A 15,327-nucleotide genomic window follows, 5' to 3' on the forward strand; every position below is an offset into this window, starting at 1 on the left:
GCACACATTGTGGGGCTGGAGACTGCAGCCAATACAAACCATCCTCTTAACAGAGTGACAGCCAAGTGGCAGAGAAAGAAGGAATTCCTGTGATGTTGCTCAACAGCTTCTGTGTGCACGAGGTCTGCAAGAGTTCTGCTTGATTTGCTGTCCAAGTTGCTGGTCAGCATTGCTGAGCAGAATCTCTTAGGAGAGAAAGGAAGAAGACATTTACACTGAAAACATGAGCATCAGTCCTACATTCAATTCAGCCTGAGAAGACCTGAAACAGTGAACACTTTCAATGACATCAAGCTGTGTGAATTGAGTTGTGTATGACTGAGAGAAGAAACCTGAAAACTGGCCACAATATTTAAATCAAATAGAAAGTAAGTAGTTTTTTAAAATGGTTCAAGTAGGTCTGATTTTTCAAAGTGATAAATTAATTTTAAAAGAAGCAACTTGCATCAATCAAACAATTAGGTATTCATTTTTAAATAAATTAAAACTTAACACTTTATTACTGAAAGCTTGTGTAGTGAAATATTTCACAAATCCTACTGTGTTCCTGAAAACATGATGGTATTTCATGGAAAAAGACACATTTTGGAATTTGCTTTTGATCTGCCTAGTTTTATGCTTTCTTTTGCCTGCTTCATTGTTAAAAGAAACTCATTCACTGAGCTCTGAACTTCAGCTGAAGGCAGCTTACTTGTGGTGCTTTCACAGCACCAGGTCCATGGACCCCTGGCCATGTTGCACCTTATCCTGCCTTCACAGGGAGCACACCAACCATAAAATCTCACTGCTCAGGCCCAAGCAGTGGGCTGCTGCTCAGAATAAAACAACCTCTTGTGGGCAAATGAGTGATACTAAACTGAGCTAGCAAGCCTTTAGTTCCCCCTGACCACTGAAATGATGATGGAAGCTTATCTAAACCACATTCACAGCAAAGCCTTTGCTAGCCAAAATAATTCACATGTCCCTGGTAAAGACAAGGTAGTTTTGTGCCTATTCAAAACAGCACAACAAAAAATACACTTGAGTTCACTGGAGATCTTCTCCTTCCACTCCAAACTCAGACACATGATCTTCCATAACATGAGCAGTACCCCGTAAAGCCTCTCAGTTCCCAGACACACATTTAAGATGTTCCAGTTGTGTGACATAATTTGGGCATGGCAGTCCAGAGACACCAGCAGGCAGCACAGCACAGATGGTCAGGATTCCAGGGGGGATTGTCAGGCCCTGGCTCCTTGGGCTCTCCTACCATGTTGCCTTTTGTCTGGAGGCCCAGCTCTATATTTGGGAGGCCTTCCTTTTGTTCCCTGTGGTGAATACCCTTCTGTGGGTATTCACCCTCTCTCTTTGAGATGCTTTTTGCTCTTGGTAGTGCTGTGGTTTTTGTGATTTTAGTATATTGTTATTCCTGCTCCTGCATTAGCAGAAGGGGCACAGGGAGAAATGGAGCAGCTTTAGTGGGGTTGAATTTTTCAGCTGGCTTTTAAACCATCACAATGTACTAGAGCTTTCTGAGAGGCTTTGCCTATGGTTATCCCACACTTTTGGTCCTATGGTTATCCCACACTTTTGATAATAAAGCCTTCACATTCAAACCACAAATTATTGCAGAACAAAACACAGTAAATGTACTGTATATTGTTCAGATCCGGTGTGCATAGCTGAATATAAATATATCATGAAGAACATTAGAGAAATACATTTCCTAATAGGATATTTTTCTTAAAGCAATCCTTTCATGTTGTTACCTTTTACAGGTGTACAGTAAGTTGCTTGTCTTGTCATTTAACAAACTGCTGCTTCAAGACTTTGGAATGCACTATCAACACTGAAGGGAGTGATATTGACATCACATTCCAAAACCAGCAAAACTTGATTAATGGCTTCTATTGCAACGAGGATTCACACTGCAGTGCTGGGGATTTACTTTCCTGTGAATGTAAAGAAAGTGAGAAGAATGAGAGGGATGTGTGTTTAAAAGGCCAGATCACGGACCTTCAGACAGTGGTATTTATTCCACAAATTAAAGTTTGTGGATTTGGGGGTGGGGGGACTGTTGCTTTTATCTAGCCCTGGAACTGATGAAGGGAGCCATAAACTTAATAGTCAATAAACCTTATGGAAACATAACATTGAGTCTTAAATTAGCATGTACTAAATGAGATATTTATGACAGGATTCAGGGCCAAGTATATTTGCATTGTTTGTAAAACATTGCATGTATCTTTGCAGACAAAGCTAAGAACACTGCAAGAAACTTTTTCAATTTTAGAACCAGGAGTTGTAAAATGTTGATTAGGAACTCTGATAAATGGGAGGAATTTTAACATTTTGGATATATTGAAGTCATTCAGCTGTGAAGACATCTAACTTACGTCACCCTACTATATTTCTCTCCTGAATGTTAGAAGCATCCAATAAAGAACAAACATTAATTCTTGAATCCTCACTGAACAAAGCAATTTTTACATTTCTAAGCAAGGCAGCCATGATAATGCCATTTGCATTAAGTATACACGTCTTAAGAGGCACATCTGTTCTCATCACTCAATTCAGTAACCATTTTTAAAGGCTGCCTTTGCTCTCACCCTGTGTCTTTTGTGTTTTCTCTATCATCCTTCTTAATGACAGAATTAGATCACAGAGTTGTAGCATGATTTAATAGCTAGTGTTTCAGGAGCAATTCATAGGAAAGCCTCCTGCCTCCCCACTTCTTCGAAAGGCAGAATGCCTCATCCCACATCTCCCTGTCACTCACGTGCCTACTGAGTGAGGAGGGGCCTGCAACGCAGGGGTTCACACCAACTGAGCTTCTCCAGTGGACACAAACACCCACTAAACTGTGCAATAGGGGAACAAACCAGTCCCACAGAATGAATGGTACTATTTTAAGATGACACACTGGTAATTCAATCAGGGCACATAGTACATTAGCCACAGGGATAATCAGCCTTACTTGTTATTTACAAGACACAGGGGGTATTAAACAGGTATCATTCGTACTCATAGAATGGTCAGGACTGCACCCAGTTTGGACCACCAATATACTTAAAAGAAAGGCAAAACAAAATACATTTTTAAACAAAACTACAAAAAAAAACTTAAGAGATTGTGCTACTTGGGCAAAGTTAAAGGAGTCACAAAAAGCAGTGAGAGAAAGATGGTCCATAAAAGTCTTCTGGCATCTAAAGATCACCATAAAGGTGACAGTAATAAATATCCACCACGTCCACTTGCAATAGAACTACAAGAATTCCATATATCTTGCAGTAAAGAAGATTTAGCTTGGCTACCTTCAGAATCTTTCTTCCCATAAGGCTACTGAATCACTAAAATAAGACACAGAGAAAACCATGAAATCTATTTCACAGGTTTGGAAGAAAAACATGGATGAATTTCCAAACCATAAGAATGATTACAACCTACATTTGTATATTCAGTGACAACACTTATTTTATAAAATCTCTGGTGTGTCAATTGTTTCATTTCAATACTAGTGTAAATTTAAAAACCTAATGAGTGTATTGTATTAATACTGATTAATAGTTATTAATGAGCATGATGTATTGATTAAACAAGACAACTTAAATACATAGAAATAGTTTAAAAAATCCATTTGCATAGCATAGCGGTAGAACTGTTACATTAACGCGTGCAACCAATCCCCCATACAGCTTATTTTTGCATCTTCCCCTTTATTAACAACTATGTTCTTCCCCATTTGAAGACCTTTGCCTTAACTCTAGTTCCTATCCATTTCCATATTTGGGTCCCTATTTTATGGCCTTTTAAAATATTATTATTAAATGTTATATAACTCCACCCCCCTGCCTCCAACCACACATTTCTTAAACAATCTGTGCAGTCTCCACAAATTCCAGAATTTTGTTAGCAGAAACAACCAAATGGCCATGGAGGTCTACCATCTAGCTAGGGAAAACAGAAAAAAAGTAAGCCAGGGGGAAAAAAAAGTGAGTGAAGATAAAATCATTCTAAGGCCTCTCAATTCTAAATGCAGTTCCTATTATATCCTTATTCTTTCTAAAAATATACACAAAGCTATTACCATCCTATTGGTATTGTATCCAATTAAATTTTGCCAATATGATTTACAAATCTCAGCATAATCCTAGATATTGTACACTTACATTTTTTTACTGTACAGGTGTGGTCCCAAGAAGGTGCCAAATACCCCACAGCCTGAAAAGTTCCTTGTTCCAGAAACTTGTAATTTAAGCATAATACAAGAGAGAACAGCTGGCTGTAATAAACGGTCAAGGCAACAGAGAGTGCAATAGTGGGCAATGCAAGTCAGGCAAGGTCACTCTTTGCACTTTGCCCTTTTTTTCATTTGGGGAAGTAGGGAGGACCGGAGAATTTTTAGCAGTAAGCTTGCTAAAAATACCATTTGCAGTTCTTCCAATAAACTAAAGGGTGAGATCAGATCCCTAGATTTGAGGAGACCACCATTCTCATGCCCATGCATTTTTACACACATCTCTGTAACAACTATTTTTCAGTCAAAAGGGAAGATCAATTATTTCCTCAGTATGCACACATGAAGATGTAATGCACATATGTAAACTTCTTTCTTCCATGTAGACAATTCATTATCTCCTACATCAATTAAAATCAATAGGATGAGGGAAAGTTTGCAGTTAAGGAATAGAAGTGAGTTCCTTTAAGCCTCTTGAGGAAAAGGGCAGAGACTCACATTGCTGATGTGAAACAAGAGGATAGCTTTCTAAATTTTATTTTCAAAACCAGAGGGACAGAATTTTCCCTCTGCAATGTTTAAAGAGAACAGTACACAGCCATTTACCAAAGGTTTCAAGGACCCAACTGCATATGAAATGCCAATCTTTGAAACTGTGCCCTGCCTAGGAACGAAATACTCAGCTACCCTGAGTGTGCCTGTAGGAACAATGCAACTGGATCTCTTCCACAGACAGAACAGGGGCAAATTCCCAATACAGAAACTCCCAGATTTTTCTGAAATCCATTCACCTTCATTTTCTTCTCTGCTTCTTAAATACTAAGTATATTGATAAAGCATGGATGCTGTTCAGGAAACAGACTAAAAATGCATGCACTTACAGCAAATTTGAGTTTCTAAGACAAGCTGGAAAACTCAACATGTTGTGCTATACATAGCTGAATCTGAGACATTTGGGGACACAGAGTTCCTAGATTAATGAGCAAACAGCAGTGTCAGGGAGCCCTTTTCATAACCCCCATGCACATATGCAAGACTTCCCCTGATCACGTCGGAGCCGTCTGCCAAGGACTTCGCAAGTAAACAAAAACTTTAATTCCCTCCTCACCAACTGAACCCACACCAAAGCAGAAGTGCAACATTGCCATCCTCCCTTAGCTTCTACTTCCCCTTTAAGGTGCAGACCAGCATTTTAAGAATAGCACATGATTTCCTCTACCTTTACCAGATTAATCAAAGACTGTTTTCTGACAACACTCACTAAACCTTTTAATCCGAACTAATACTGCCATTGAGTTAGCATGATTTTGGGCATGTGTAGGCATCATGTCTTTTAAAAAAAGGAACTGGGTACAGTGAGAAATGAAAATATAATGAATGCAGAAACACTGGTCTGCTAAATATTTTTGAGAGACAGGTTAGAGAATACACATCTGGCAGTTATATTCAGCCAGATTATGTCCTAAGACTATAAAACAGAATATGGCAGTCATTCTTGCAGTCAAATTTCCAGTAAGGAAAAAATAAAGACATGCTTTCATCTGCTCTACCTAAACTTCTCTCACTGAAAGTTACATTCACAGAATGGTTCTCTTTCCTTTGTACATGGGTGCTCCAGATACTGCAGTTGCACTATTGCCAGCTGTAGTTGAAAGCAAACTTCCGCCAATCCAGGCAAAAAAAGGTCACCCTAGTTGTTCTTCAACAATAAAGAATGTCAGCTGTCTCCTTTTTATATTCTCAGGAAGAAATCTGGATTTCTTTCACTTAGCATCAGAATAATGAATAATCCAGGGCCTCCTGTATGCAGCTACTTCAACACAGAAACTACTACATGCAACTATATTTTTAAAATGGCATTATTATCCCTGCAAACAAAACACACTTAAATCCTTAAAAAATAATCTAGTTGCTAGTAAGAAAATTATGAGGTCGCTAGAAAAACTAATCACAGATGATTGCCTTTAATTTGAATACTTCACTAGGATTTCCAGGTTACTTAGCTAATTCTAATCCTTTCTTTTAATAGTAAATTCCAACATCTCTCATTAAAAAAAAAAAAAGGAAAAGGTTGTTTTCAATTCAAACTTTTTTTTCTTTTATTAAAAAAAGGACAACCAGTCAAGAAAAAAACTCCATAGAAACTCCACTGTTGGGATTGTGGTTTTGGCCAACAATCTATATTCCTGAGAATTTTGTCAAGGTGGGAAACTCCCTTATCCTACATTAAACCTTTTAAAGTTCTTGGGTTTTACATTGAAAGGGAAAAGGCTGATGCAAACTGCCTTCAGCATCTCCTCATCAAGCACTGCAGCGCTGGGAATGGAATGTGTCAGGACATGTCCTCATGCATAAACACAGACAGAAGCCACTGAAAACCCAGAACGGAAAGAACACCCACCATAAACATTTCCTTCCGGTCACTTTAAAACTCAGCTCTTAAAATCCCCACTCTATCTTGGTTTCCTTCTGATGAGCTAAGCTATTTGCACGTCCCATTTGCTCATATTTAGCACACTTTCTAGCAGTCCTTCACTTCAGCTGGACATGCAATTTGTCTGCAAGAAGGCAATTGCTTACTTTTTTTTTTGGCTAAACAATTCTGAATATAGAGATATTTATAATCCAGATGAGTTCAGGAACATAGTTCTTATTACTATTCACTGCAAGAATAGCTGTAGGTTTCCTTAAGTACATCAGAAGGAAGAAGACTCAGAAGTGTTAAGTTACTCTTTTCTTTACATTTCAGATTTCAGAAGAAATTTTGCCATCCTAGGGCTCTGGGCACGTTTCCCATAAATTAATGCAGAAAAACAAATAACTGCCTGTGGACATTCACTTTGTCACACTCATCCCCACCAGCTTTAGGGAGAAGAAAAAAACAAGGCTTGTAGCAAGTCCAGAAGTTAGCAAACAAATTCTTATAGTGCCAAGGAAGAGGGCCAAGATCTAAAGCCAAGTACTCCCAAATGATAAAGCCCTGCAGCCTGCAGGAGAATCCTTTCCTCATATTGACAGAACTCTAGCTGAACAGCTCTACTGTTTTGGGGACGAGCACGAAGTGTATGGGAGAGAAAGAAAATAAAGAAAAATGTAGGGTGGGAAAGGACTGCATTTCAGGCAATCAGACTCAATACATTTACAGATCAATACCTAAAAATCACATTTATTACAGCAAATGTTTTAAGTAAAATAATGGATACGGGGCAGCAGTCAAAATCCAAAGGGAGGTAAGAGATCCTTCCCTTCAAGTAAAGCACATGCTCTTGGAGAAAAACAGAAGCATGCAGCTCCTCCCAATACTCTGTATACAGATACACATCTACGGCAGGACGTAGATGTCTGCATTGACTTTTAGTGTGTTTTATGTCAAATTTTTTGCTTACTTCCCAACAGGGTCAAAGCTCAGTTTCGACAATCACAGTACATGCACACCAACTTATCCCTCACCTGAACAACAGAAAATAAAACAAAAAAACCACAAAACATTAAGTTTCCTTCAAAGAGGAACTATAGCCATGACTGAGAATTTGTTCTACAATTCACTTACTCTGTCACAGTCTTCCAAATGATTGAAGCAGGATTCACATCTTCAATGCCTTCATTGAATGACCTGGGCATTTACCTCATGGTGTCACTATCATGCTACAAAAACACACCTCTGATAGATAACAGTTCAGTCCTCTGATTTTTCTTAGAAAATCCTTTCTTAGAAAAGAAGAAAGAAAACAAAATAATACTTGATAGTACTGTGCACAATCCCAAGGAGAACAGAGCTTGATTTCTACTTCCTCAGAAGTATTTCAGGTCAGAGAATCATTGTATCCTCTAAAGAACACTTTGACCTGCAGATCATGGTGGTAATACCACTCAAAACTATTTTAAAGTAAAAACTGACAAAACTCTCAGAGCAGCATGCTTCAGGAGCAGGGATGCTGATGAACAATTGAAGACTTGCATGTATGTCCCCAGTGCTTTGCTGTGCAAAGTTCAGTTGAAGGCCACATGCTAATCCATGACTCTGTGGGGTCAAAACTCCACACTGGACATAGAGAACTTTGTGCCCCAAACTCTGTAAGACTAACACTCACCCTACAGGTTAGAGACAAAGGTATATAGGAAAGTTTTCCATCACCTGCTCCCTTTTACACTACCAGTGGAAGGCTTAAAAGCACCCTACACACAAACATCTAGCACAGAAAGGAAGCACAGTTGAGATGAGCATCTTCACCTCATTGATGTACTGAGAGCTCATGTTTATCCTTCACCATTTTAAATGGTTTCCTTGCTGGTCTTTCCAGCACTCTTTTATAAAAAGCAGGAAGGGGATCAGAATGATATCTACCTGCTAGCAATCAGAGATCTCCAGACATGAACAAGTGCATCCCTGAAATTGCAGTGCAGACATAAAAGTACAGACAAAAAGAGACAAAAAGAGTATTGTCAGATTTTATAAACCTTAGGTGGGACCTGGTCTGTTTTATAGGAGACAAGTAGTATGATCATGTTATGAATTTAAAGTTTTGGGTCTAAGTCAAAAAGAAGAGTAAAGAAAGCAGTTATCTGTGAAAAGAAACTTTCCAACTCATAACAGTGACATAAAAGACATAAAATCAGGCTTATTTGTGTGACCACAAGATAACAGGATGACAAAATTAAACTCATGTTAGAGCTAGACAATTCACCAATACCAAAATTAGATAAAACTGTTGACATTAATTTTCCAAAACTCGACATCTGAGTTATAACCAATATTTACCTGTAGCAAGCTGACCGCCTTTACTGTTAAAACCCCTGCATCAACATCCACTTCTTTACTAAGTTAAAAAGCATGCATATATACACAATAATCAACCACAGACATTTAAGTCCCCATATTTATTTACTACATTCTATGTTTAGTAATTTCATCTAAATATTTTCAGAGACAACTGCTCCAAGTTGTTTTGTTGGGTTTTCTTTTTGAGGTTTCTTGATGTCTTCTTCATTCCCAACGAGCATGGGATCCATGTGACCAAAGGCTGTTACTGCAGACTCAGGTCACACTGTCAAGGACTGAGAGTGGAGCCTTCAAGGGGAGACCATAACACCTGCACTTTGATAGTGCAACCTGGGTTTTTTCTACATGCTTCATTAACTGATTGCATTCAGTGCCAGTTAATTCAAAGATATTACTCCATGTTTACTACTTTAGTAAAACACTGCAAAAGCAATTTAGGAGCCCCTGGCAATTCTCACCAGTGGAAAAGCTGAGAACTGCAGGAATTGATGAGGACAGCCACTTTGCCCTCCCTTCACTTCCTGAGTTGTGAAGCAGAAAGATCTGTGCGAACAGATAGATTGTGATACCATAATTTTGGGGAAAATATAAGCTAAAGCTACACTGCAGAAATTGGTCAGTCACATAAGCAGCCAGAGATACTTGGCAAGTCATTGCAACTAACCCTGAAGCATTGACATGCAGCTATTAGCTAGAGTCACTACAGCATCTCCCTTCCACCCTTTCTCAAACTCAAGTAGAAGCAACAACAGTCTTTTGTTATCACACTGTAAAACGGAAAAAAACCCACAGCTGCTATACTGCAGGCACTCAGTGAAACAATTTCATTTATATTTTCTAAATCACAACAAACAAAAAACCAGTAATGGTCAGATTATTATTGATCAAATATACTAAACTCTATTCTGCAACATAAAAGCACTATGTTGTCTGCTGGGCATCAATGACACTCAGTTCAGCAACAAAATGTCAGCTCTAAACACACATGCATTGTATTCTATAAGGAACACAAGAAACATATGGGAAACAGCCATGAGATGCACTAGCTACACACTTAGGAAAAAATCACCAGTAAAGAAGGCAGGAAGTGTTCAGTTCACTAATGATGACGGACTAACTTCATCCTTTTCTGATTCCATGGAAACCATGAATTAGCTGAAGGACTGAATCTGACACAAGTGACCACTGATGTTACACTTTGGTTCTCTGGGACAGCTACTCATCAGAAACTGCAGTCTGAACAGTGCATTATATTTCAGTCAGATTCAGTAGAGCGCTTTTTGATAAAGCAATCTAAATAACTGAGATTTGCACACTGAGGAAATTACATGTAAGATGAATCCCATTTGAGGTTAAAGTGCTCCTATCTGAATGCGTTACTATATATATATGTGTGTGTGTGTGTATAATAAAACCTGTAAAACCTGAACCATGTTCAGATTTGAAGACCATAAGGAAGGTTTTGCAGTTATTTCTGCACCAGCCATATGACTCAAGATGTTCTGAAAAAAACTAAATAAGCACAGACACTGCGAACGTGAGAACTAAGAGCAATACTACTATCAAAACTGTGTCCATCCCATATTGTTAGCAGAATTATGACCAATAATGTACAACTCTGATGACTTAAAGTTGACCTTAAAAGCCCACAGTTTTTACTTCAGGTTTAAAAATTCCACAGGAAAAACAGATTTAAGAGACCCATGAGAGACAGCCTCCCACCCAAGAGAAACTTAAACATACACTGTACTCTTACTTTAGCAAGATTTTGTGCTAAATTTCATTTCTGTGTCTGTGAAAGATAGAGTGCTTTTGCCTTTAAAAATTTAGTAGGCAACTAAACTGAACATTATACACAGTAAGCATCTTAGTATTTTATTCATTGCATCTTTTATACAGAATAAGCTTCACTGATACTTAATTCACTGCAGTATTCTCCTGATGTAGCAATAAAAGATTACATTATAAACAAAGAACAAAATTTTTACTGAATTTTTTTAGATGTGTGCAATTTTTGCAGTTAACAAACAGCATCACAATTACTGAAGAAAAATGAAAGAAGCACATAAACTATGGCCTGTTTTTTTAATCTCCAATTGATAGTTTTTCTATGTTTATCATAAATATGAGAAGCTAAACTCCAGTAACTAAAAATAAACATACCTATAAATTCCTAGCAACCAGGATTCAAATAAAGGAGAAAACATATAACAACAACAAAGTTTCTTTTCACTTAAGTTGACATCTGCGATCTATTTACACTATATGAGTTCAAATTCCACAAGATCATGAAGAGTAAAGATTTTTGAAACAACCTGTTAAAGCATTACTTAAAATGGCACTTTTGTAACTCAGGTCTGGGATTTTAGAATTGCTAAAACAGTGAAATACAATGCACTGCAGTATGTCTATACCATTCTATAACATAAAAAAAAGAAACTACTCCATAAAGTGTCACTGAGATGGCTCAATCAAAGTAATATACATTTGTATCTTTATCAAGATAGATATTATGGTAAAAATGCTCACATTAAAAAATATAGTTATTATTATTTGGATTTTCATTAAAACTAGAAGGGTCTACATGAGCCAAAGTATGAGGAACTTGGATATAATAACATGCTTCCTCATTTTATAGCACTAATAAAAATAATAATAGAGAAAGCTCTATTAAAAATCTTTAATAACCACAGTTTAATTTCCTAGCATATTTTAAAAACTTTACTATGTGGGTGTATGTGCATGCATGTCTGCATAAACACACAAACAGAATAAAAAAACTCCAAGTGTATATATTACACATACACACATGTCCACATTCCTGCATACAACAGTCCCATAATGCAAACAGTATGCAGGGACTCTTCCATGTGACAAGCAGGCACCACATGCCATGCTTTATTATTTCTCTATGTTTATCCAGTAAATATAATAACCCTTTCATATTTGGCTGAATGGAAGTCTTAAGATTCTTAAAAAATAATGGTGATTTAGCCATTTAGCCACAACATCACACATGAAGAAATGGAACTGCAAATACTGCTGATCAAAAGTTCAACATGAAAGTTCATAATGAAATGGAATGTAAATTATTCTAAAAATTAGTATCCAAAGATTAGTTAAATATTATGGCAAAAACCTTGGAATTTATAGAAAGTTTAAAATGCAATTCACATTACAAAGACTGGAGATACTTTATAGATGGAATTTTTAAATATGGATATGACTGACATTTATTCTTAAGCTTACTTCTATTAGAAATAGACTTGTTTCCTGTACAGATGATGCTTTGTCTACGCCATATACAGTAGAAAAATAAATTCTTTAGCAACCTAGAAATAGTTTATAAAACTCTTGAAGTTTCATTTTCTTTGCTAAACATGCCAAGATTAGACTGAAAACTATAAATAAAAGCTAGATAGACAACAGGTAAAGTAGAACAAGTTAGGAATACTACAATTTACAGGACAGACTTTATTGTACTATTCGTTCCTGTGTGCTTTGCAGTAGGAATAGGGTTGACTTTTCTTTTTTGTTTGTTTTCTTAAAAAAGATAATTACTTGCAAGAATATAACACGATATCAAGATAATTTATAATATACATGTACTTCAAAGAGCAGCCAGGTTTATGGTATCTTAGTAATCTAGAATGATAATCCAAGTCAGTAGAAGTACAATACCTAGGACATAAGTGGGAAAGGCAATTTTTATTTTGGGAAAATGGAGCAAATCAATCTCTTAATAAAAGCCTTAATTCTCAAAATCATCTATTTACTATAATACATACAAGACGATCTTAAATCTTGTTATAAGTGAAGATTACAACAGTGACCATCATAAAGCTTTGTTTTTAAACTACACAAAACATTCTAGCAGCTGAATGAGCCAAAACTTTCTTCTTTGCAGACCTAAAAAGGTACATTTTGAGCATGAAAGAAAAAAGCTGCTATGAAAAGTCTCACAGGTAGTGTTTATCTATGGTCTCCCCTTTGCTACAATTTGTAACCTTCTAATTTACCACTATCAAAATATTTAACCAAAAAGATTTGTTTAAATTAAGCAGCATTCTTTTACAGCAAAATTTGTACCAATATAAAAGTAAAATAAATGAAAAAAAGATAATTTAAAAATACGGTGAAAAAAAAAAAAGTCATTTGAAATTTTAGTACAACATACCACAGGAAAAAATATGAATACAATTTTATGTGATTTTATATATACACACTCCAAAGAGGTTAATTGTCAGTACCCAAAGTATTTATTGCCATGTATTAGCAATGCATTTTTGTATATCTTTAGAGGGTCACATAAAAATAGATTTAAAGAATAGATTAATTGAAGTCCTAGATTAAAACATTGTTTGGTTTAGAGAATTTTACTACAACAAAAGTCATGTTTATGTATGAAAAGTTATATAACCTTATATGAAAATGTCATGAACTATTTTCTAAACACTACATGTATTCCCAAGAGGGAAAAATTAAAATATCTAAAATATATTAGATTAAGTTTACAAGACCATCAATGATCTTTTAAACATGCAGCTGTTTACAGAATTAACAGTTTTACAAAATGTTTAGTTCAGTAATGGAACATAAAGAAATAAGTAGGCAACATCAAAATTTTTGTACAATATTTGAAACTCACTTTTACAACAAGCATGTCCTTGGTATTGTGCTGTAAGAAATAATAAGCAAGTTCACCCACCCTTAAACTGTCCACAGGTTTACTTATATGTAAAGATGGATGGTGAGGGATCGTAAAATTCTCAACAGTGCATTTTGCATTCTTCCATAAACCACCCTAAGCATAAAGTCACATAAGTAGCCAGGAGATTACAAAATAAACTATAGCTGGGCTTTAGTTGTTTACACAGAATGCTTGAATGTGAAGAAAATTGCCAAAAATAGCATGTTAAATAACAAAAACCAGCCATAAAGCAGGCTGTAAGCACTGAATGTTTCATAAATGTAATTTTTTTAAATCATTTAATTTCTATAGAAAAATTTTTATTCACAATATATTGTGACAAACAGTCACAGGAATGATATAGTGATTGCAATAAGGTATCATGCAGCAGCAGCTTTGTACTTTATAGCTATTTTTGCTTTTCAAAATTAAACCTCTCCAGTCATGCTTATCACATAGTTTTTATCTGCAGCGTGTACAAATGAGGAACACAGTACGGGATATAACAAAAAAGATGTCCAATCAGCTGGATGGGAATTATTTTTCATAAATATGAAGTACATTACTGTATCCTGAAACATGCATGTCTATAGCTTGTCCCTACTGTCCAGCGCCAGGCTGCCTGCAATCATCACCGCTATATAATGCCCAGAGGGTCTGCTGGTAACTGCGACTGGATCAGCTGGGGCTGCAGCGGGGGCGGCAGCTGCAGGGGTACCATGGGTTCCACCATCTGCACTGGGTTGGAAGGTGGTGGCTGACAAGCCACTGCGTTGGGTGCTTCTACAATCTCCCCGTTGTAAAAGAAAAACTGACATTGTTGAATGAAGGTCTCTATAACTGATTGGTGGATTTTGGTGGTGGAAAGAAACTCTCTGTTTTCAAAATCGGGTCTCATCAAAGTAGGCCAGAAACAAATCGATAAGTTATCAGCAGTCATATAGTTGGTCTTATATTGCTGACTAACCCTGAAATGAGAATGATACACACAGAGTGAGTTAAAACCAGTATGCAGTCAAGTAGAAATATTCTTGAATATTTTATGCGATTATGCAGAGGAAAATATAGAAACCATGTCATTTCCAGATTTGGATAGTTAACTAATATAAATCTGATTAAGCTTTTAACCAAGAAAGAAATTCAACATTCCACTAGTATTTTGAACTGACAATAATATAGAAACTGAAACAGGTTCTTCACTTATTATCTAAATTCATTATTGCAATACTATTACCAAACAAAAACCAAAAACCTTCAAAGGATAACAAACCATCCTGTTATCAAATTTATCATCTACAAGGAAATACCTACTCAGAAAAACAAAATCCTTTCCACAGCAATAGGCTAGAAAGGGCCAGGGTATTTTGTTTTCTAAAATATGCTGTATTCTAAACTGACCTCACAATTTTATCTGAAAGCAATTACTGAGAGATCCATGAAAAATCGTGTGTTAGTACATCTGGCAAACACCTAAGGTCTGCATTCAGCTGGGAACGTGCATTTCCTATATTACACTAGATATCATGAAGGTAGTGGAGCTACAATTGTCATGTAGAAACAGGCAGAAAATAAAACTTCAGAAATGTGTCAGTTAGAATTTTGATGATTAACAAGAGCAGCCCACAAGAATTTCTGACAGCT

General features: G+C 36.5%; 1 protein-coding gene across 2 annotated transcripts in view; it reads right to left on the reverse strand.

The window, feature by feature from the left end:
- Nucleotides 1-11,067: 11,067 nt before the first annotated feature.
- The window catches only part of ARHGAP5 (Rho GTPase activating protein 5), a 46,859-nt gene continuing 42,599 nt past the window's right edge, over nucleotides 11,068-15,327 (reverse strand). The window contains exon 8 of one of the 2 annotated variants that reach the window (XM_005479850.4): nucleotides 11,068-14,654. In XM_005479850.4, coding sequence (XP_005479907.2) covers nucleotides 14,324-14,654 — 331 coding nt within the window. In that variant the 3' untranslated portion in view covers nucleotides 11,068-14,323. The remainder of the gene's footprint in view (nucleotides 14,655-15,327) is intronic. The other variant, XM_026792825.2, reaches the window with a different exon arrangement.

This window comes from Zonotrichia albicollis, chromosome 6 (assembly GCF_047830755.1).
Source record: "Zonotrichia albicollis isolate bZonAlb1 chromosome 6, bZonAlb1.hap1, whole genome shotgun sequence".
Classification (NCBI taxonomy): domain Eukaryota; kingdom Metazoa; phylum Chordata; class Aves; order Passeriformes; family Passerellidae; genus Zonotrichia; species Zonotrichia albicollis.